Source organism: Papaver somniferum, chromosome 6 (assembly GCF_003573695.1).
Source record: "Papaver somniferum cultivar HN1 chromosome 6, ASM357369v1, whole genome shotgun sequence".
Taxonomy (NCBI): Eukaryota; Viridiplantae; Streptophyta; class Magnoliopsida; order Ranunculales; family Papaveraceae; genus Papaver; species Papaver somniferum.
Window position 1 is genome coordinate 165882313 of NC_039363.1, and position 22205 is coordinate 165904517.

Sequence of the window (22205 nt, forward strand, 5' to 3'; positions counted from 1 at the left end):
GTTGCTACTTTATGGGTAATACCGTATTGTTTCATTAAAAGAACAAACGGTCTATTACAAAAGTGTGAACTTCCATCACTAATTATAGCTCGCGGCATACCAAAACGTGTAAGTATATTGTCTTTCAAAAACTGGACTACGGCCCTGTGGTCATTCGTTTCACACGGAACCGCCCAAACCCACTTAGACACATAGTCTACAACGACAAGTATGTAAAGATAACCAAACGAAATAGGAAATGGACCCATAAAATCAATGCCCCACACATCAAAGACCTCAATCACTAAAATAGGGTTCCAAGGCATCATATTTCTACGTGAAATGGTTGCTAACTTCTGGCAACGCTCACAAGAAAAACAATGACTATGGGAATCTTTAAACAAGAAAGGCCAGTAAAATCCACACTGCAAAATCTTAGAAGCAATCTTCTTAGCACTAAAATGACCCCCACATGCATGTTCATGACAAAAGGAGATAATACTAGACTGGTCACTCTCAGATACACATCTCCTAATAATCTAGTCCGGACAATACTTAAACAGATAAGGATCGTCCCAAAATAAATGCTTAACCTCGGCTAAAAACCTAGAACGATCTTGCTTACCCCAATGTTAAGGGGTTTGACCAGTAACAAGATAATTCACTATATTTGCATACCAAGGTGATTGGGAAATAGAGAACAATTGTTCATCAGGAAAGCTATCCCTTATAGGAAGGGAATCACTAGGGGAACTAACAACTAGCTTAGACAAGTGGTCTGCTACTACATTTTCTGCACCCTTTTTGTCTCTAATGTCTGGGGAAAATTCCTGTAACAATAGGATCCATCTAATCAATCTAGGTTTGGTATCCTTCTTATATAAAAGGTATTTCAAAGAAGCATGATCTGTATAGATTGTGATCTTAGAACCTAATAGGTAGGACCTAAACTTATCCAAGGCAAACACGATGGCTAAAAGTTCCTTCTCGATAGTTCTGTAGTTCATTTGGGAATCATTCAGAGTTTTTCTAGCATAATAAATCACATGAAGTAATTTGTTTACCCGTTGTCCAAAAACGACGCCTATATCATAATCTGAAGAATCACACATAATCTCAAAGGGTAGGTTCCAGTTAGGTGCCTGGACTATTGGGGCAGTAGTGAGTAAAGTTTTAAGCTTCTCAAAAGCCTCTAAACAAGCATCATCAAAGACAAACTTAACATCTTTTGCAAGCAAATTACAAAGAGGTCTAGAAATCAAGCTAAAATCCTTAATGAATCGACGGTAAAAACCTGCATGCCCTAGGAATGACCTAATATATTTTACGGTTTTTGGGACCTGTAAAGTCTTAATAAGGTCAACTTTGGCTTTGTCTACCTCTATACCTTTTGAAGAGACGATGTGCCCTAATACAATTCCTGATTTAACCATGAAATGACATTTTTCCCAATTAAGCACTAAATTTTTTTTCCTTACACCTAGTCAACACTAATGTCAAATGATGCAAGCACTCATCAAAAGATGAACCAAACACTGAAAAATCATCCATAAATACCTCTAAGAACCGTTCTACCATATCAGAAAATATGCTCATCATACTGAAAAGTTGCAGGGGCATTACATAGCCCGAAAGGCATGCGTCTATACGCAAAGGTACCAAAGGGACAGGTAAAAGTGGTTTTCTCCCGGTCTTCTGGGGCAATAACGATCTGATTATAACCAGAGTATCCATCTAAGAAGCAATAGTGACTATTCCAGCTAATCGCTCTAGCATTTGGTCGATAAAAGGAAGGGGAAAGTGATCCTTCCTTGTGACCTTGTTCAATTTTCTATAGTCAATACACACACGCCATCCCGTGGTCACTCGGGTTGGGATTAATTCATTATTATCATTCTGGACTACAGTGATACCTGATTTCTTGGGGATAACCTGAACAGGGCTGACCTACTTACTGTCTGAAATTGGGTAAATAATACCCGCATCTAACAACTTAATCACCTCTTTTCGAACTACCTCTTTCATGTTAGGGTTCAGTCTACATTGCATCTTGATAGACACATTTTTGTGTCTGATATAATCTCAATTGTATATATTGTTAATGCTCGATTTTGTATTTATTTTAGCTTTTTATGTCTTTGTAGGTGTTTTTGAAAAAATAAGATTTTGCGGCGAAATTGGCTCGAAAAGTGTTTTTTTGCGTTCATGGGAGGACATTTGCTATTCGGGTCCTCATTTGGATAAGGGGTAACCTAATTACTAAGGGGCATCCCATTTCCAAGCATTTGCTAATCGCACCCCTACTCTGGATAAGGGGCAACCATCTTCAACATTCAAAAATCAGGTTTTGGCTGGAAAAAAAGTGTAGTTAAAGAGCAGTTTTGGCAATCGTGATTTGGAGGAGTTTGAGGTCGATTAAACCTATGATTTTCGTAGGATAGACTCCTTATGGGTCTAGGAATCTGATATGGGTGTTTAAATCGATTAGATTGGGCTCAAACGACGGATTTTTCTCACAACAAGAAAACATGGAAAGTCACGTGTGTGACCTGTTTTAGGGAATTTTGGAGTAATTAAAACGCTGTAAACCTTCCCAAAGATTTGTATCTATCTAAGGAAGAGTTTAGAATTAAAAGGAAAGCTCAGAAACGCGTAGAAATCCTAAAACAAGAAATTGTCGCAACTTGGCCGTGAAGAGAAGGAAAGAGATTTTGGAAGATTTGGGAGAGATTTAATCGGTATTTTTGATATAAATAGATGTTTTGGGTCATATAGAAGAGGTGTCGAGAGTTTGGGAACCTAAGGAGAGCCAGATAAGAAGAAATCATAGCTTTACCAAACTCTGTTTCTGCTGCTGCTGCTGTTGAAGAAGAAGAACAACTGAAGAACATTGACCCTCGGTAGACAGTCGCAGAAAAGTTTCGCTGTTTAACAGCTGAAGACATTAAGCTCTTCTGGGCAGCCTTATTTCAGGGAAGTCTTAAATCAGTGACAAAGCAACAGTTTTTCTGTAATAGTTCCATTGTAACAGCTGTTTTGCAACACCAATACACTGTTGCAAACAGTCTGTGTTATTACTTTTCACTCTTTTAATCATCTTTTGAGCAACAAACACATATTTTGAGATCATGATTAATATGAGGAGCTAAACCCCAACACTGGGATGACGGAGGAAGCCATATTTCATACATGTGGTAATTATATTTAATTTTTTTATGACTTTTTGCATTAATTTAATCGTTTTATGATTTTTCTTAATTAGTTGTGAAGTCGTATGATGATGTATGCTTGGTCTAAGTGCTTTTGATGCATCATGCTAGTGATTTACAATTAATCTTTTTAAAATCTACTCTGGCAAAGAATTAGAGTCAATAAACAAGAGCTATAATTGTCTAAGAATTGATTTTTGAACCACATGGTATGAGGTTTGGTGGAATCCTGAGTCTCAGTAATCTCTCGACATTGTGACAAACCTTGTGTATATATTTTCTTTATTTTTATTGTTTTCTATTATTAAGTCTGAAATTGAGTCTACACAAGTCCGAGTTGAACGAACTTTATTTACCACTTAAAAAACTACATCAATTTTTGGCGCCGATGCCGGGGATTTGTATTTAGATTTGTTTTAGGTTTATTTTTATTTTTATTATTTTTTTTTTGTTCTTTTTTACGAGTTTTGGTATTTTTCGATTCTTTTCAGATTTGGAGCGAAGCTACAAGGAAAGAAAAGTACTATAAAAGGATAGCATCGCCAAAGAAGGAAAGAAAAGAGGAATCTGAAAGGAGTGAAGAAGAAGATTTTGTATATAGTTATTTTGTTTTATTTTTAGAAACTGTAAATAGGGTTTTATTTTTAATTTTTCTTTTCCTTTTTGGACATTTTTATTTTTGGACTTGGACATTTTATTTTTAAACCCTAAGGAAGGGTTAAAATTAAATATAAACTGTTTGCAGGGAAGGACGACAGTTACGATACTGTCTCGGCCCCTCGGGTTCGTACACTGACATAGGAGTCGGTGGCCTGAGTCGACTTCAACGGTTCATCGCCCGTCTGGTACGGAGGTAAGACTCTATCCACCCACGAATCCCCTGTCAGTGGGTTTTATTTTGTGTGACAACTCACACCCCTGCAGTAGAATGTCGAACTGGTATTACAATAGCCAATACAACGAATATCCGACTGAGTTTCAAAATGGACGTTACTACTTTGACCATAGTGTGAATAGTGGTTGGGAACATCAGCCTTTTGAAGATTATGGTCCATACCATGGTGAGCCCAATTACTATCCACATAAGCCGATCATATGAGCAAAATTCTTATATTTCTCCTTTAGAAGAGTCTCTCAGGAAATTAGAAGAGTCGACACGTAAGATAGCTGAGATGAATAACTTAGTTTATGACGAAAGAAAACTTTCTTTAGAGGAATCCCTCAAGCTGATAGCTGAGACGAACGAAAGAATTGCTCGAAATAATCTTAATTTTCAAAACAGTGTCTCCAATAATACCCTTGAAAATGAGGATAGTTATTTGCATAATCAAGATGACGAGGATATAATTGGTAACACTACTTGTTGTCTAGATGAGGTTCAACCATTTTCATGTTATTATAACGATTATGATGAGGATGGTGTTGATGAAGAATTTGAAATAAATAGGCATAGTGATCAGGAATTTGCTACTCCAACTGAGCTTAATAATAATAATATTATTTCTAGTTCAAATCCAAATAATTTTAATAATTATTCACCTATTCAAAAGGACGAGGATTTGACTAGAGATACCCCTGTTTTAGACGATGTAGTATTTCCTTTTGATTACGAAGCTAATAATGGTTTAGAGGAACGAGTATATTTTGAGTCTAGCGATTTAGAAACAATAGACTTAGAAAAATAAAATGAACTCGTCGAGATGATTGAGGATGTACCTGACTTAGAAGAATCAATTGACCATTTTCCTGAATTAGATTACCTTAAAATTAGGGAAGTTGTGACTAGTCTTTCTAGAGACACACAAAACTCTAAGTTTGGGGGTGATTATCATTCTCCTTGTGCCTTACCTTTAGCTCTTACAGAGATCCCTCACTTGGGACTTGACATATGTGCCTCAACCATTTTACAAGATTATCTTCATACACGTTTTCCTGAACCTAGTGATGTCCACAAGAAATTTAAGTTATTAGAAACCCATCCTCTGGTTGATGTGGTTTACCCAGGCTATGATACCCAGATTGACTTTGTTTTCCCACCAAATATTTTTTTTCCAAATGTGGGAATGTTTGATTTTCAAAATGTCGAATATTAAGTTTTGAGACTAAACCTAATTACTTTAGGAGGTTAGAGTCGACATACTTGATTAAGGATGATCACCACTCTCATTGTGGTCAGCTGTGTAAGTCAAATCTGATTGACTTAGAGGATCCTCAATTATTCAGGTTATTGTTATGTGCTTCTAAGTTTTTATTTGAGTTTTTCCAGACTCTAGAACCTGAACATTTGGATCTAACTTATGAGGAGATGCAACCCATGAAAATATTTTATTTGGACCCAGTTATAGATCCTGAACCTGAACCACAACTAGATGTAGCTGTCTTAAACAGGAAACTAGACAAGGGTGTGCTTTATTTGTTAATTTTCTTGGCATGTTGCAGATTCCTTTTACTTGTGATAGCTCTATTTGGTTTTGATGACCCACAAATATTTCGGCTATTACTTTATGATTTTATAAGGTGACTAATCCTTTCTTAGTCTGGCTGAAGACATTAAACTTAGCACTTCTTGGGAGGTAACCCATTCTCATGCAATACGGTAATATCTTTCCTTATCTCTTTTGTTTCAAATGGTAACAGTTTCTCCTTGTTCATGCCTTTAATTTGATCTTTAGAACATTGAGGAAAATGTTAGATTTAAGTTTGGGAGTATAGGAGAAACTTTTTAGTTGCACAATTAAACTCCAGAGCCTAGAAATTTATGCTTATTAAGGATGGCACTAACCAATCTAAGTGGATGGAAGCATTTTGGTTGTAGGAGTTGAGGAACCAATCTGACTAGATGGCAACATCTAAAGAGTCTATTCATAAAAGCACAGAGCTCAGGTGTTAGAAATAACATGATAGTTTCACCATATCTCGTTGAGTCCTTTTCACTTCTGTTTTTATTTTGTTTTGTTTTTAAACTATGTTTCTTTAAGTGATTAGGTGGGGCTCACGATTCAAGTTGTTACCAATGCTAGGGTGAATTAGATTGATTGAGATACAAAAAAAAAAAAGAAAAAAAAAGAAGAGAAATTGAGACCAGACCATCAGACCAACTGGAATAAATTCAATAAAGTCGACCACTGGAACCCTTGTATATGCCAGCTTAGTTGACCTAGAGTTAGGATTATCAATCACTGGTTCCCTTGTATATGCCAGTGTGTTGATATTAGTCAGATTAGTATCTCAGTCCATTAGAATAGGTTCATTTTGGCGGAGGACTTCAGACAGATATGAGAAACACCGTTCACCTAGTAAACATCAAAACCATCTATGTTTTTCTATATCCATCTTCTTGATCTATCCATGTGATTATTTTTGACTCCGGATATTGATGTCCATAGTGCGACTATCTGAGTAGAGCTCTGTCACTTCATATGAATTTTAGTATGCTTGAGTGCAAACTCGTGTACAACGATTGGAATTTCGCATCAGGGTACTTCCTCCTGTAGTCAATAAGTATGCCAACTAAGGAGATTCTTTAGTGCCTTCCAAGGTTCTGTGTAGATAGATAGGGTCTGGAGTATAAAGGTTTTGTGGGTATACCTCTGGTAAGCCCTCCGGAGACAACACTCCGCCACTAGGGACACCTGGGGGTTTAAAGGCTTATTGCATACGCTAAATGCAATCGACGATGCATGCGACAGTGAGTTAGAATTTTTTTCTATTTTATTTTTGCTCGAGGACTAGCAAATAATAGGTTTGGGGGTATTTGATAGACAGATTTTGGTGTCTGATATAATCTCAATTGTATATATTTTTAGTGCTCGATTTTGTATTTATTTTGGCTTTTTATATCTTTGTAGGTGTTTTTGGAAAAAATAAGATTTTGCGGCGAAATTGGCTCGAAAAGTGTTTTTTGCGTTCATGGGAGGACATTTGCTATTCGGACACTCATTTGGATAAGGGGTAACCTAATTACTAAGGGGCATCCCATTTCCAAGCATCTGCTAATCGCACCCCTACTCTGGATAAGGGGCAACCATCTTCAACATTCAAAAATCAGGTTTTGGCGGGAAAAAAAGTGTAGTTAAAGAGCAGTTTTGGAAATCGTGATTTGGAGGAGTTTGAGGTCGATTAAACCTCTGATTTTCGTAGGATAGACTCCTTATGGGTCTAGGAATCTGATATGGGTGTTTAAATCGATTAGATTGGGCTCAAACGACGGATTTTTCTCACAACAAGAAAATATGGAAAGTCACGTGTGTGACCTGTTTTAGGGAATTTTAGAGTGATTAAAACGTTGTAAACCTTCCCAAAGATTTGTATCTATCTGAGGAAGAGTTTAGAATAAAAAGGAAAGCTCAGAAACGCGTAGAAATCCTAAAACAAGAAATTGTCGCAACTTGGCCGTGAAGAGAAAGAAAGAGATTTTGGAAGATTTAGGAGAGATTTAATATGTATTTTTTATATAAATAGATGTCTTGGGTCATATAGAAGAGGTGTCGAGAGTTTGGGAACCTAAGGAGAGCCAGATAAGAAGAAATCATAGCTTTACCAAACTCTGTTTCTGCTGCTGCTGCTGTTGAAGAAGAAGAACAACTGAAGAACATTGACCCTCGGTTGACAGTCGCAGAAAAGTGTCGCTGTTTAACAGCTGAAGACATTAAGCTGTTCCGAGCAGTCTTATTTCAGGGCAGTCTTAAATCAGTGACAAAGCAACAGTTTTTCTGTAATAGTTCCATTGTAACAGCTGTTTTGCAACACCAATACACTGTTGCAAACAGTCTGTGTTATTACTTTTCACTCTTTTAATCATCTTTTGAGCAACAAACACATATTTTGAGATCATGATTAATATGAGGAGCTAAACCCCAACACTGGGATGACGGAGGAAGCCATATTTCATACGTGTGGTAATTATATTTAATTTTTTATGACTTTTTGCATTAATTTAATCGTTTTATGATTTTTCTTAATTAGTTGTGAAGTCGTATGATGATGTATGCTTGGTCTAAGTGCTTTTGATGCATCATGCTAGTGATTTACAATTAATCTTTTTAAAATCTACTCTGGCGAAGAATTAGAGTCAATAAACAAGAGTTATAATTGTCTAAGAATTGATTTTTGAACCACATGGTATGAGGTTTGGTGGAATCCTGAGTCTCAGTAATCTCTCGACATTGTGACAAACCTTGTGTATATATTTTCTTTATTTTTATTGTTTTCTATTATTAAGTCTGAAATTGAGTCTATACAAGTCCGAGTTGAACGAACTTTATTTACCACTTAAAAAACTACATCAATTTTTGGCGCCGCTGCCAGGGATTTGTATTTAGATTTGTTTTAGGTTTATTTTTATTTTTATTATTTTTTTTTGTTCTTTTTTACGCGTTTTGGTATTTTTCGATTCTTTTCAGATTTGGAGCGAAGCTACAAGGAAAGAAAAGTACTATAAAAGGATAGCATCGCCAAAGAAGGAAAGAAAAGAGGAATCTGAAAGGAGTGAAAAAGAAGATTTTGTATATAGTTATTTTGTTTTATTTTTAGAAACTGTAAATAAGGTTTTATTTTTGTAATTTTTCTTTTCCTTTTTGGACATTTTTATTTTTAAACCCCAAGGAAGGGTTAAAATTAAATATAAATTGTTTGCAGGGAAGGACGACAGTTACGATATTGTCTCGGCCCCTCGGGTTCGTACACTGACATAGGAGTCGGTGGCCTGAGTCGACTTCAATGGTTCATCGCCCGTCTGGTACGGGAGGTAAGACTCTATCCGCCCACGAATCCCCTGTCAGTGGGTTTTATTTTGTGTGACAACTCATACCCCTGTAGTAGAATGTCGAACTGGTATTACAATAGCCAATACAACGAATATCCGACTGAGTTTCAAAATGGACGTTACTACTTTGACCATAGTGTGAATAGTGGTTGGGAACATCAACCTTTTGAAGATTATAGTCCATACCATGGTGAGCCCAATTACTATCCACATAAGTACCGATCATATGAGCAAAATTCTTATATTTCTCCTTTAGAAGAGTCTCTTAGGAAATTAGAGGAGTCGACACGTAGATTAGCTGAGATGAATAACTTAGTTTATGACGAAAGAAAACTTTCTTTAGAGGAATCCCTCAAGCTGATAGCTGAGACGAACGAAAGAATTGCTCGAAATAGTCTTAATTTCCAATACAATGTCTCCAATAATACCCTTGAAAATGAGGATAGTTATTTGCATAATCAAGAAGACGAAGATATAATTGGTAACACTACTTGTTGTTTAGATGAGGTTCAACCATTTTCATGTTATTATAATGATTATGATGAGGGTAGTGTTGATGAAGAATTTGAAATAAATAGGCATAGTGATCAGGAATTTGCTACTCCAAAGCTTCCTTATTGTCTTGTTGGAAGATATAGTCCACCCTAAAGCTTCCTTATTGTCTTGAAGTACATTTACTATCCTACTTTCCTGATCACTATCCAAATTGGAAGCTACAATCACAGGTACCTAAAAACACATACTTTAGAGTATCGGGTAGTGGTTTAAGGTCCAACTTTGGGGGCTCTTCTAAAGAAGGAATTAGGGTAGTCTCGGAAACTGGTAACGGTTCGAACCTAGCTTTCCATCTACCAGTGTCTAACACAGGGGTAGAATCTAATAGAGCATTCACCTGTTCAATAGTGCTATCGTCGTCAAAATCTAAACCAAAATGGGATAGACAACTTTCTAATGGGTCTTCAGACAAGATGTTTGGTAATGACTCCTGAACTAAGGCTTCTATCATGTTCACCTCCTCAACACATGTGTCATCTAGCTCATGAGGTTGCTTACTGACATTAAAAATGTTCATCTCCATAGTCATATTACCAAAAGATAAACTCATCACACCATTTCGACAGTTAATGATCGCATTAGACGTAGCTAAAAATGGGCGACCTAAAATCACAGGTATCTGGTTCTCTGGGTCAGGGACAGGTTGGGTATCTAGGACCACGAAATCCACTGGATAAATAAACTTGTCGACCTCAATAAGAACATCCTCGATAACACCTCGAGGGATTTTAACAGACCTATCAGCTAACTGCAGTGTCATCTGAGTAGGTTTCATTTCACCAAGTCCTAGCTGTAAGTATACATGGAATGGCAGTAAGTTCACACTGGCTCCTAAGTCAAGTAAAGTTTTCTACCCGGAAGTTACCTATTGTGCAAGCAATGGTAGGAGAACCTGGGTCTTTGTACTTTGGAGTTGTGGTGTTCTGAATGATTGAACTTACGTGACTAGCTAAAAAGGCTTTCTTATGGACGCTAAGTTTTCGCTTTCGCGTACACATATCCTTAAGGAACTTGGCATAAGCAGGAATTTGCCTAATTGCATCTAATAAGGGAAGGTTTATGGTAACTTGCTTAAAAACCTCCACTATGTCATTAAAGTTCGATTCCTTTTTGTTGGTACTAATAGCTGAGGAAATGGGGCTCTAGGCCTAAAATCAGACCTTTCAGGAACCGAATTCACATCATCAGAAACTTTATCAGTCTCTTCAGCTACTGGTCCTGAGAGGTGAGATCCTGAGGGGTGAACTACAGTATGTTCACTATCGGGCATGGTTACCTTATTGTCTACAACTCTACCACTTCTAAGGGTTCTAACAACATTCAATTGATTCGATGGTTTTGCACCTAATTCATGAACTCCTCTAGGGTTGGGTTGTGTTTGACTAGGAAACTTACCTTTTTCTCTCAAAGAATCACTTATCAGACCAACCTGGGTTTTTAACTCGGAAATAGCCTGACTATTTTCTTGTCCTATCCTGTTACTAGCTTGTAGACTCTGTTCTACGGATAACTGGAATTTTGCAGTTTGCTGAGTTAACAAGGCGAGAGATTCCTCTAAACTTAGGATTTTCTTATCTGACTGATTCTGAAACTGAGCTAGTCCTGAAGGATTCTTAGTATAGCCAAAACCTGGGGGAGCATTAGAATTACTAAACTGACCTTGACTTTGGCCCTTAGACCACGAAAGGTTCGGATGGTTTCTCCAACCAGGATTATAGGTTTCTGAATATGGGTCAATCTTTTGACGGTTATCAAATCTAGTGTTATTATAAAGAGCATTGGCCTGCTCTTCAATATTCTGGCCTTCCCAAAAAGGCTCCACTCTACCACTAGTCTGGCCCACTTCTAAGGCTTCTAACCTTTTTGCTATAGCAGTAATTTTGGCATCTGATTCATAGCCTCCTTCTACCCTATTAACGTTTCCTCTACTTAAAAGAATTGTTTTCTGGGGTGCCCTACTATTTTCCCATTGCTGGTTTTCTTCGGCGATTTCATTAAAAAATTTCATAACCGCATCAACAGTTTGGTTTTCAAATCCACCAGTGCATAGAGACTCAACCATGGTCGTTGTGGAATAATTTAAACCCTCATACAGGATCTGAACTAGCCTAACCAAACCATGATGAGGACACTGGGATAATAAATCATTGAACCTTTCCAAATACCTATGTAAAGATCTCCCTCTTGTTGTGAAAATGTGCATATTTGCGTCCTAATAGACAATGTTTTGTGCCTAGGGAAAAACTTATTGAAAAAAGCAGATGTAAGTTGTTCATATGTCTCAATTGACTCGGAGTCCAAACTACACAACCACGACTTGGCATTATCTTTCAGGGAAAATGGAAATAACCTAAGTTTCAAAGCATCATCATCTAAGCCTCTAATTCATAGAGTACTACAAATTTCCTCAAAATCCCTAACATGGTAATAAGGGTTTTCATTTTCTTTCCCTAAAAAGATTGGGAGCATCTGCAAGGTCCCAGGTTTCAGTTCATAGGGTGCCTCCGTTTCAGCTAACTTAATACATGAAGGACGGGTAGTCCTAGTTGGATTCAACAAAGCTTTCAAAGTTGCCATTTCTGGCGCTATCGGAGCAACATGAATTCTCTCCTCAGTCAAAGAACGTTGAAAAACAGACTCTTCAAAAGCCGGACTTTCTAGATTAAGGTAATCGAGACGCTTCGAACTACTAGGTTTCTCTTTAACAAATCTACCTAGTGCCTCTCTTTTACGTTCATGCATACAATAGAATTTTCTAAATTGGAAGGGTAAGCAAACACAGATCAAGGCCGACTCAACCAAATCAAACCTATTGATTTCTAGCAAATAAAAAGCATGATGACTCCACTTAGATTGTTTCTCGACCAGCTTTCAATCCTTCGAACGGGAATTCGTTACAATTTAAGAAAACCCCTCTGGAATCAATCCGAGTTAACGTAAGTTGAATAGAGGCGAGGGAAGCTCGGTGGAGCTTTGATACCCAAGGCCTCACCGGTATTACTAGGCGGCGCAGTCACGCATTCAACTTACAGAAACCGTCAAGAACTTCGAAGTATGCTTAAAAGAGTAACCAATATTTTTCGAATGACTTTCCTGTTAAGCTCGTTACCCTATCGGTCTCGTTCTAGTCAAAATTTTAGGCTTAGGTTCGCGTAGGTTATGTGTTCCTAAAGCGGGCAAGAAGAGAACGGTGATGAAATCCGAACCCTTATCTTGTATGGCCAGGCCTTTCCCTTTACTAGAAAAATAAATGTCCGTATTCAGTCCTCAACATATATGCAAACGAAGGAGTCCAGTAACTCGCTGACAGGGGATTCACGAGTATTTAGAATCTTACCTCCTGTTCCAGACGGGGGATGAATCGGTTGTATTCGACTCGGGCCACTGACTCCGATGTCTAGTATACGAACCCAAGGTGCAGAGACAATATCGTAATTGTCCTCCTTCTCTGCAAACAGTTCATATTTAAAGACCCTTCCGTAGGGTAATAAAAAAATAATGTCCCAAAGTCCAAAAGTCCAAAAAAATAAAGAAAAATTACAAAAATAATAAACCCTAATACAGTTTTTTTTTTTTAAATAAAATAAACAAATCCTAAACCAAAATTGTCTTCTTTTCTGTTCTTTTTGCTTTAATCTTTAGCTCCAAGTCTTTATGAAATCACCAAACTCCTTGGCTCAATTTTCTTTATGATCCAGAACCTGTAGACACAAGATAAATACCCAAAAACATAAAAAAGGATAAAAATAATAAATAAATAAATAAATAAAATAAAATAAATCTAAAACCCTAAAAACAAGTCCCCGGCAGCGACGCCAAAAATTGATGTGATTTGTAGATAGTGATAAAAGTGGTTCGATTCTCAGGATTGTGAAGGATATTAATTAGACTTAAATTCTAATATTAAAATAGAAAACTCACTAAAAATTATAGCAAACTCAATCAAAGATGATACCAATACTAAAAGAAACACTGAGGCTAAGATTCCACTATTTTCCAAGTTCAAAGTGATTAAACCAATACTTATATTTATGCAATTTTCTTGTTTAATTTGATTCTAAAATATTGCAAAAGTAGATTTTCAAAAGTAATAATTGTAAATACCAAGTATGAAGCATCAGAAGTCTTAAAACTAAGCATACTTCATCAAAATAGATCACAATTACTCAAATAAAAATCATATTCAATAATAGTTCAAGGCAAATAATCATATAATTATTGAAAATAAAAAGATAAAATAAAATATACCACTTTTTGTTGGAAAGATAGCTTCCTCTATCACCTCAGCAATGGGGTTTAGCTCCTCATATTAATCATGATCTCAAAATATGTGTGCGTTGCTCAAAAGATGATTAAAAGAGTGAAAAGTAATAACATAGACTGTTTGCAACAGTGTATTGGTGTTGCAAAATAGCTGTTACAATGGAACTGTTACAGAAAAATTGTTGCTTTGTCGCTGATTTTAAGACCCTAGAATACGACTGCCCTGCACAGCTTAATGTTCTTCAGCTGTTAAACAACGACACTGTTCTGCGACTGTTTCCCGTGCGTCAATGTTCTTCGCGTTCTTCCTCTTCAGCAGCAGCAGCAACAGAAACAGAGTTTGGTAAAGCTCTGATTTCTTCTTATCTGGCTCTCCTTAGGTTCCCAAACTCTCGACACCTCTTCTATATGACCCAAGACATCTATTTATATCAAAAATACCGATTAAATCTCTCCCAAATCTTCCAAAATCTCTTTCCTTCTCTTCATGGCCAAGTTGCGGCAATTTCTTGTTTTAGAATTTCTATGCGTTTCTGAGCTTTCCTTTTTTATTCTAAACTCTTCCTTAGATAGATACAAATCTTTGGGAAGGTTTACAGCGCTTTAATCTCTCTAAAATTCCCTAAAACAGGTCACACACGTGACTTTCCATATTTTCTGTTGTGAGAAAAATCCGTCAATTGAGCCCAATCTAATCGATTTAAACACCCATATCAGATTCCTAGACCCATAAGGAGTCTATCCTATGAAAATCAGAGGTTTAATCGACCTCAAACTCCTCCAAATCACGATTGCCAAAACTGTTCTTCACTGCACTATTTTCCCGCCAAAACCTGGTTTTTGAAATGTTGAAGATGGTTGCCCCTTATCCAGAGTAGGGGTGCGATTAGCAACTGCCTGGAAATGGGATGCCCCTTAGTAATTAGGTTACCCCTTATCCAAAGTGAGAGTCCGAATAGCAAATGTCCTCCGGGTGCTTTCCGACTACTTTTCGAGCCAATTTTTTCCAAAAATGTTTATTGGCCAAAAATACCTACAAATAAATAAAACACCATAATAAGTACAAAAATGAGCCCTAACAATATATAGAATCGAGACAAATTGGATACAAAAATGTGTCTATCAAGAAACTATTAGGCTGTAAAGGACGTCAGCTAACGGAATCAATTACGTAGAGCCTAGCGAGGTTCAAGAGACGTAAGGAGCGTGACTATTACTGAATCGCTTAAAGGATGAATTATGTCTCAACTACATTCCAGTTCAAAGTATGATAGTGTCTAGTTTCGGTCGCGACTTAATAAAATTTTGTGTCAAGCTCCCGAAGTTTTTCTGCTATTGTGGTTTCCTCGTTAACAAAATTCATGTGTGTGTATACTTTCTACTTTTACGCATCTTTTTTTTGTTGAAAATACTACACAGGTTCAGACTCCTATTAAAAACGAAAAAGTTGGTGGTACACTTGATACCTTTTCCTTTTCTATAATGAACTACTTCAATGGAGAAGCAACATCAATTTCAGAATCTCAATTTTCTTTTTGGGAAAATGTTACAAGGATATCAACCAAATTCAGAACAAATTCAGGTTTCCGGCTGTGTATTCATAAAAGTGGACATAATTCTGCAGATCATGTGATCGAGGAGGCATGAAAAGTGGATGTTCTGCGACAAACAGGGCAAACATGCCATATGTAATTAAAGTTTTCTTATCAGTGGGGTAGTCTTTTTTGTTATTGGTACGTTAAAATCAGCGATAACTAGAAGCGATTTTGGGGTCTCATTGACCCCAACTGTCTGGAAAAAAAAAGAAAAAAAATTAATGGTGGGTTTGTTTGTAAAATTCATCGTTTCCAGGAATTTATAATCTCATGGGATTACAAATTCTGGGATTCATATAAATTTCTTGTGTGTTTGATAACTTAATAAAAATTCTTAGAATTTGTAGAGTTTTTTTGTGTTAAAGTCTTTGTACCGTTTGGCATTACCCTCAAATCTTAAAATTGACTATATATGGGATTTAGAGTTAAAAAAAAGTGGGTCGATAAATCCTTGATAAGTTTCCCAACAAATCTTAGGGGAAGGGGACGGACTCCATATGAAGGACTTGCTGGAAGACTGAATCTCGTAAGAAACGTGATTCCTAGGATTCGGGCAACCAAATATACAGAGGGAAACGAAATTCTACCTGGACCCATAAATTCCATCTTTAAAATTCTACATCCAAACCCATAAACGTAATTCACGATACTAAATGGCGTGACTGATATCAACAATCTTTATAAAACAAAATAATGCTAGTCGTTGGATCTCTGTGTTGCACCAGCAATCAAGTTGGTTTAGAATTAGAATGAAGCTTTACGGTTTCAACATTTCTCAAACAAAAAAAAGGAAAAAACAAACTACTCACTTTTGGTCAATCTGAGAAGACAGTAGTCAATATGATAAAGGACCCGCTACACAGCTGCTGCGGTCAAAAACTAACAAAGGACAGTAAAGGGCTCATAGATCGGCAACCCAAGTGATCATAATATCATACCAGTTCTAAATGCACAAACATCAGATCTTCGAAATTAATTAGAATTCCAACTCAAACCCCTAATACTTTAATAATGGATCTCTTCGTAGATACAACTTGAAATACTTCACCTCATTGAATCCAACAAAACTACCGGAACTTGGAACAGAAGGGGGAGAGTATTATCGAAACCCTAATTCTTGTCCAGAGAAGAGAAATACATCAGGTAATGTAATGAATTCGTAGTTTTCTGTCTTTATTTTGTTTTTGTTTTTGTTTAGTAGTTTTGGGAGACTTAGAAATTGCAACGTGAAAACCCTTGAGGCTTCAATTGGTTTGTGTTATTTGCTTCGCTCTGATTTTTCTTTTTCTTTTTTGGTTCTCTTCAGATTTCTTTTGAAGGCAACTGCCGCTGCTGTTGGGATTCTTCTTACATTATGTCGTCAACAATCATGAAAAGGTATGTGGTAAATCTACTCTAATGTATTTCTTCTTTTAATTTTTTGTTTTTGTTTTGTTGAGAATCTTAGGCTATTCAATTTGTAGAAGAGAGGCATGTGTTTACTGAGTTAGTGTCCTTAAATTGATTAATCTATGTTCAATCTCAGTGGTATTGTTAATATGTGGCTCTATTGTTTTTAGGATCTATGTTCAATCTGATGGGATTTGTTAATATTTTGATCTCAAGGTCATTTTGGTATTGTTTTTTCAATTTCTTGATCTCAATTGCTTACAGCTACGAATGGTTTTAATTAATTTCAGTGATTTAGGCTTATTTCTTTCCAATTCTTATAAGAGTTATTGGTAGCAAATGCCAGTTAGGCCAGCAGTTTTTGATGGTACAATTAGATCAGATACAGATACTAGTAAATTTTACTCCAGAATGTAGTCCTCTTTTCATGGTTAGCAGTCTATGACGAAGAGGTTAGATTCTGGGTTTAAAATATCTCTGTATTCGATTTTTGTAACTGGGGTTTGGACTAGATAAAATGCTTGAACTAGAAATAGCTATTGATTACGAGAAAAGCAGTAACTGAGTAATTTAGCAATGAACTAGTTACTCATGGATGATGCCATGTATTTCCAACTTTATTACTTCTAAAGAAATATGATCCTTTCAATGTTGTTGTGCTCATGCTGTCATGCTAATACACTTTCTGCTTTCACACCTTTTTTTTCCCTTTGTTTTCTTATTCTTTCATATTTAAATGTTTGACCTTATGGTTTGAATATAGGGACTATAGGAACAATAGATCAGCTCTTTTTGACGGAATAGAAGAAGGAGGAATCAGGGCTGCTCCATCATACTCCCATGAAATTAATGAGCAGGAAAATGATAGAGCTATGGATGGACTGCAAGATAGAGTCCTTTTGTTGAAGAGAGTAAGCTCCATTTTATATCTTACTTTTCAGTTTAATTGTGTCTCTTTCTGTGTCTGTGTCTCGAAAATTTTGGAGATCGACTTTTGTATGAGTCCCGCATCGCATCATGCATACATGTAAACCAAACTCTTTGGGTTCACTTTTTGACACAATTTATTTCTTACAGACGTATACCAAACTCTTTGAGTTCTCTTTTGCCACAATTTAGTTCTTATGTATGTTTACCGAACTTTGGTTTAGTGCTTGGTTGAATGTAGTAAATCTGTACGGTATAGTTTGAGTGATTTAATAAACATCTCATTTGAAGGCACATGATACTATTTAATCTGTGATTATAAGTTTACATCATTTCTTATTTCTTCTCAGGCAACAAATACAGTTGCAATTCTGAGTATTGTAGTTTATATGTCATGTCTCCAACTAATTTTATAGGCACATCCTAATACATATCTTTATCTTCTTCAAACAGTTGACAGGTGATATACACGAGGAGGTTGAGAGTCATAATCGTGTTCTTGACCGAATGGTATGTTAGCAGGGTGTACATTTTTAACCTATTATTTTCTTTGCTTACTTTGATTGGTTTTTTATTGTTCCTTGCACGTGCATTGTGTTTGATCAGGGAAATGAAATGGATTCATCAAGGGGAATTCTGTCAGGAACTATGGACCGGTTTAAGATGGTAAAGTGTCTAATATTACTCTGTCCCTCTTTCTTTCACATTTTTCATCCAATTGCCATTGTGATCGGGCTGAGTAAGTTTCTATTGTTTTCTTCTCTCCATTGCAGGTTTTTGAAACCAAGTCAAGCCGAAGAATGTTTACACTCGTGGCATCATTCGTGATTATCTTTCTTATCGTATACTATCTGACCAAGCGGTGAAATTCATCTAATGGATTACTTGGGTAAATTTGCTAGGTTCGCAACAACTGCCAAGGCCTTTTCCTACCTTGATACTGTTGGTGTTTTTCATTGCATACTATATACTGGTAAACCCATCTGTATGATACATGCACCATGCAATTCTATGAACTATCGGTTGTATAAGATCTTTGCTACATGTTAAATGTGTTTCTCTTAGTTTCCATTATGCCTTCCATTAGATGTCAATCCATCATATTTGCCCCTTCATGCTTGGGGACTGAACAAACAAAAGATACAGTGGCTGGAGCTTTTCTGACTGGAAGGATGTTGAGCACAAACTTTGTTACTTGTTGAATCTTTGTTTTATGAAGAAGTCATATTTTGCAGTCAGTTACTTTTGATAAGATTTTTCAGTCTGACTAGTTCAATTCATTTTGTAAAGGGCTTTGTCAAGACCCTGGTGAGATATGGATCATGGGCATGGAGTGAGATATTAATCAATTGAGAAAGGTTAAACAAGACCCTAGTGTTGATGGGTCTGAGGTAATTAGAGTACGTGGAATGAATCCATTCTTTTGGCATGTCAGAGAGACTATGCCAACATCTTCCAGTGTTTAGTATTAGTAGATGAGGTAAATGAGAAAGCAGGAGAGAGTTACATTTAGGATGGGAGAGTTCGGATGTGATATGATGTTGAATGAAAACAAAACAGATTGCGGACAATGCAGCCTTCATAGTAACTGTGCAGTTGTATTAGCAACCATTTACAAAGTGGTGCTATATCATCTATGAAAATTTAATTCCCGAGTACAAGTGGGAAAATTTATGAATTTTTTCTTGGAATGTTGGTTATCACCACGGCGAACATTCAAGAAAAATCTGTACAAACCTCTTAAGTTTGTCGATTTAAGATGCTTTTTTCTCTTCTCAACACCCGAAGTGAATTTCATAAAGTGGGAATGAAAATACTTGATTAGAAAATTGGACAAAAATTGCAGAATTCCACCCTTGCAATGCTTAAAAACATTTATAGCCAGCACCAATTGGACAAAAATTGCACAATTGAAATATGCCCAAACAGAAAGAAAACAAAAATCTGTATTTATCCTCACATTTTGCAGGCCATAAAATGTGCATCTCTACCCAGGTATACCTCTCATACTGATACTCTCTACCTTCATACTCTCTACCTTCATACTAATACTAATAATAGAAATACAACTCATTCAGTATTATACACTCCACAATGCATTAGAAGCGTGCCGATGCTCAACGGTTGCAGGAGCACCTAAAAAGATGAGTAGATTCAACGTGGTCTCATGAACCCAATCAACACTTCGAGTTGATGCCAAGGTTTCCGTGTTGTTCTTGAATTATAATTCTACTTTTAATCACCGGAATCAGTCATAACAAAAAGACATTCTAACCCTAATTGTTTTTTACAAAACCTTTAATAGAAGTGGCCTGCTTCTACACACCTCCACCAATTCTCCATTAGACGTAGTAGCTCTTCTATACGATCAGAGCTAGAATCGTATTCACGAAACTGTTCTCAAGTAACTATCTTTTGCTGTCTTCGTACTATTAGAAATAAAACATGTTGCCAGAAGTAAGAGAAATATCACTCAGTCAGCACCAACTGACTCATCAACATCAAAAACTCACCCAATAACCCTTCTTTTTGTTAAACCTGGTCCACGACATACATGTTCAAAGACCAAAGACCAAAACTCATTTCCGGTAGCAAGTACAGGGTTGGGTAGGAGACAATGTTAACTCCCGAAAATAGGACATAGTTTTTATGCCGGCCTGACCACGACATACATGTCCGAAATCCGAAATCCAAAATCCAAAGTCATTTCCAGTAGCAAGACCGCGTCGACTAGAGAAAAATCTCCTAAGAGATGAACATGGGTTTTACGCCAGCCTGTCTGAGCCTCGCACAACTTGCACTACGACAAGCAGAAATACTTGACGCTACCCGCGCCGCTGTTGTTAATGTTTTTGGACTAAGTGTGGGTAGTCACCGTGGTAATGGGATTACGAATTCTCGACCATTAGCGCGGGTATACTTACACTCAGTCCCGGTTGCAGAAGCTACAGGGTGTTTTCCCCAAGGGGGTTCACCCTACTTGCACTCAGTCCCGGTTGCATTTACGTGTTCTCTGATTGAGTTGTAAAGAAATAAAAATAGGAAATAAAGGAGGAGGGTTATTAGTCTACATACCTGAAACCCACCTCTTCCACGCATATTGCCGCCCTCCAAGTCTGTCAATCCAACGCCTGTTCTGGTGAGAGATTTCGGTTTCTCAGGTCGTTCTTCACGTATTCGTCCCAAGTTATCTTCGGTCGGCCTTGGCGTTCCATCCTTCCTTCAGCACGCCTGATGCGGCCTACTCGTACTGGGGCATCAGGCGGTCTTCGCTGGAGATGCCCAAACCAGTGCAGAAGAAGCATTGTTAGAGCATTGCTCGGTTGAATACGCCAAGCGTTGTTATGTCAAGGTTGGTTGTCATATTTTAGTGTCAAAACTCAAAGAGTCGTTTTATTAGAACTACTAGAGTCAACTTATTTAGGTTATACTAGGAAGTCTAGAATGTTGAGACATACAAGTATTACTCTGAAGACCTGAAGATTCTGAAGACGTATCAACATCAACGAAGACATCATCCTTTAATTGAGGTTAGTAATACAAGACTTTATTTTTTTCCATTTCTATATCGTTACTTTCAAGTCGTTTAGATTGCAAACATAACATACACATGAAACTATAGTATTAGAGACTTGATCATCTTATCATGATCAAAGTGTCAAGGAAGAATATACAAGTTGTTTTACAACTTAGGTATATTGATTTACGAAGTATAATTCTTATCTTTTGAACTTCGTAATTGCGACATAGACATAATATTTGTAACTTGTTACTAGATTGTGTAATGAACATAAGATTGATTTCATGCCTAGAAACTATATTGAGTTGTCCAAGAGGGATTTCGATTATACATTTGGGTATTGGTTGAAATTAGACGAAATCGAATTTAGGTGATTTATTATTTTATGTCCACTAGTTTAAAGGATTCTTTGGGATCCAGAAGCGTCTACTAGTACCGTTGGTAGGAAACTAGAATTGCATTGTTATTTTAGTTTTCGATTATTGATTATTGGAGAACGGTTGTTAACTCTTGATTGCACCTAGTTTGATTATTCTTGAGAACCTTCTCTTCTGACATAAGGTCACTCAAACTATATAAAGATATTAGTGCTAGTTCAGATCTATCTTTAGATTAGACGTTGACTTGTGATCATCCATTGTTAACAAACTTCGTTCTGTGCGTGATCGATTATAACTTGGAATCAAGTTTGGTAGTGCAGGTACATAAGAAGATTGAAGATTTGAAGACAAGAAGATTTCTTATCGGTTTCGTATCTTCGTGATTTGTTTCATGCACAAACTTGATCGGCTGAGATCCGTCTAGATATGGTTTATCTTTGATAGACTTTTTATTTCTATTCATAATAGATCGATAAACTATCATTTGGTAGTATTCTTCAGTATCTAAATATGTAATTTGTTTACGTAGATTTGATTAACTTGTTAAACTTGATCTTACCTAACAAATGAGTTTATTAGTTTAGACGAAAGATCCTTTATGAACTCAACTAGAATATCTATGAT

General features: G+C 36.7%; 1 protein-coding gene across 2 annotated transcripts; it reads left to right on the top strand.

Moving 5' to 3' along the window:
• The first annotated feature begins 16242 nt into the window (after positions 1-16242).
• Positions 16243-18919, top strand: LOC113290018 (bet1-like SNARE 1-1). 2 transcript variants are annotated; one of them, XM_026539486.1, is made up of 6 exons: positions 16243-16508; positions 16672-16742; positions 17527-17665; positions 18135-18191; positions 18288-18347; positions 18455-18919. In XM_026539486.1, exons 2-6 carry the CDS (start codon positions 16720-16722, stop codon positions 18545-18547), a joined length of 372 nt encoding a protein of 123 aa, XP_026395271.1. In that variant the 5' UTR covers positions 16243-16508; positions 16672-16719; the 3' UTR covers positions 18548-18919. The 2 variants fall into 2 exon arrangements, with proteins under 2 accessions (XP_026395271.1, XP_026395270.1); XM_026539485.1 differs by having other exon boundaries at positions 16244-16508; positions 17518-17665.
• The last annotated feature ends 3286 nt before the right edge of the window (positions 18920-22205 follow it).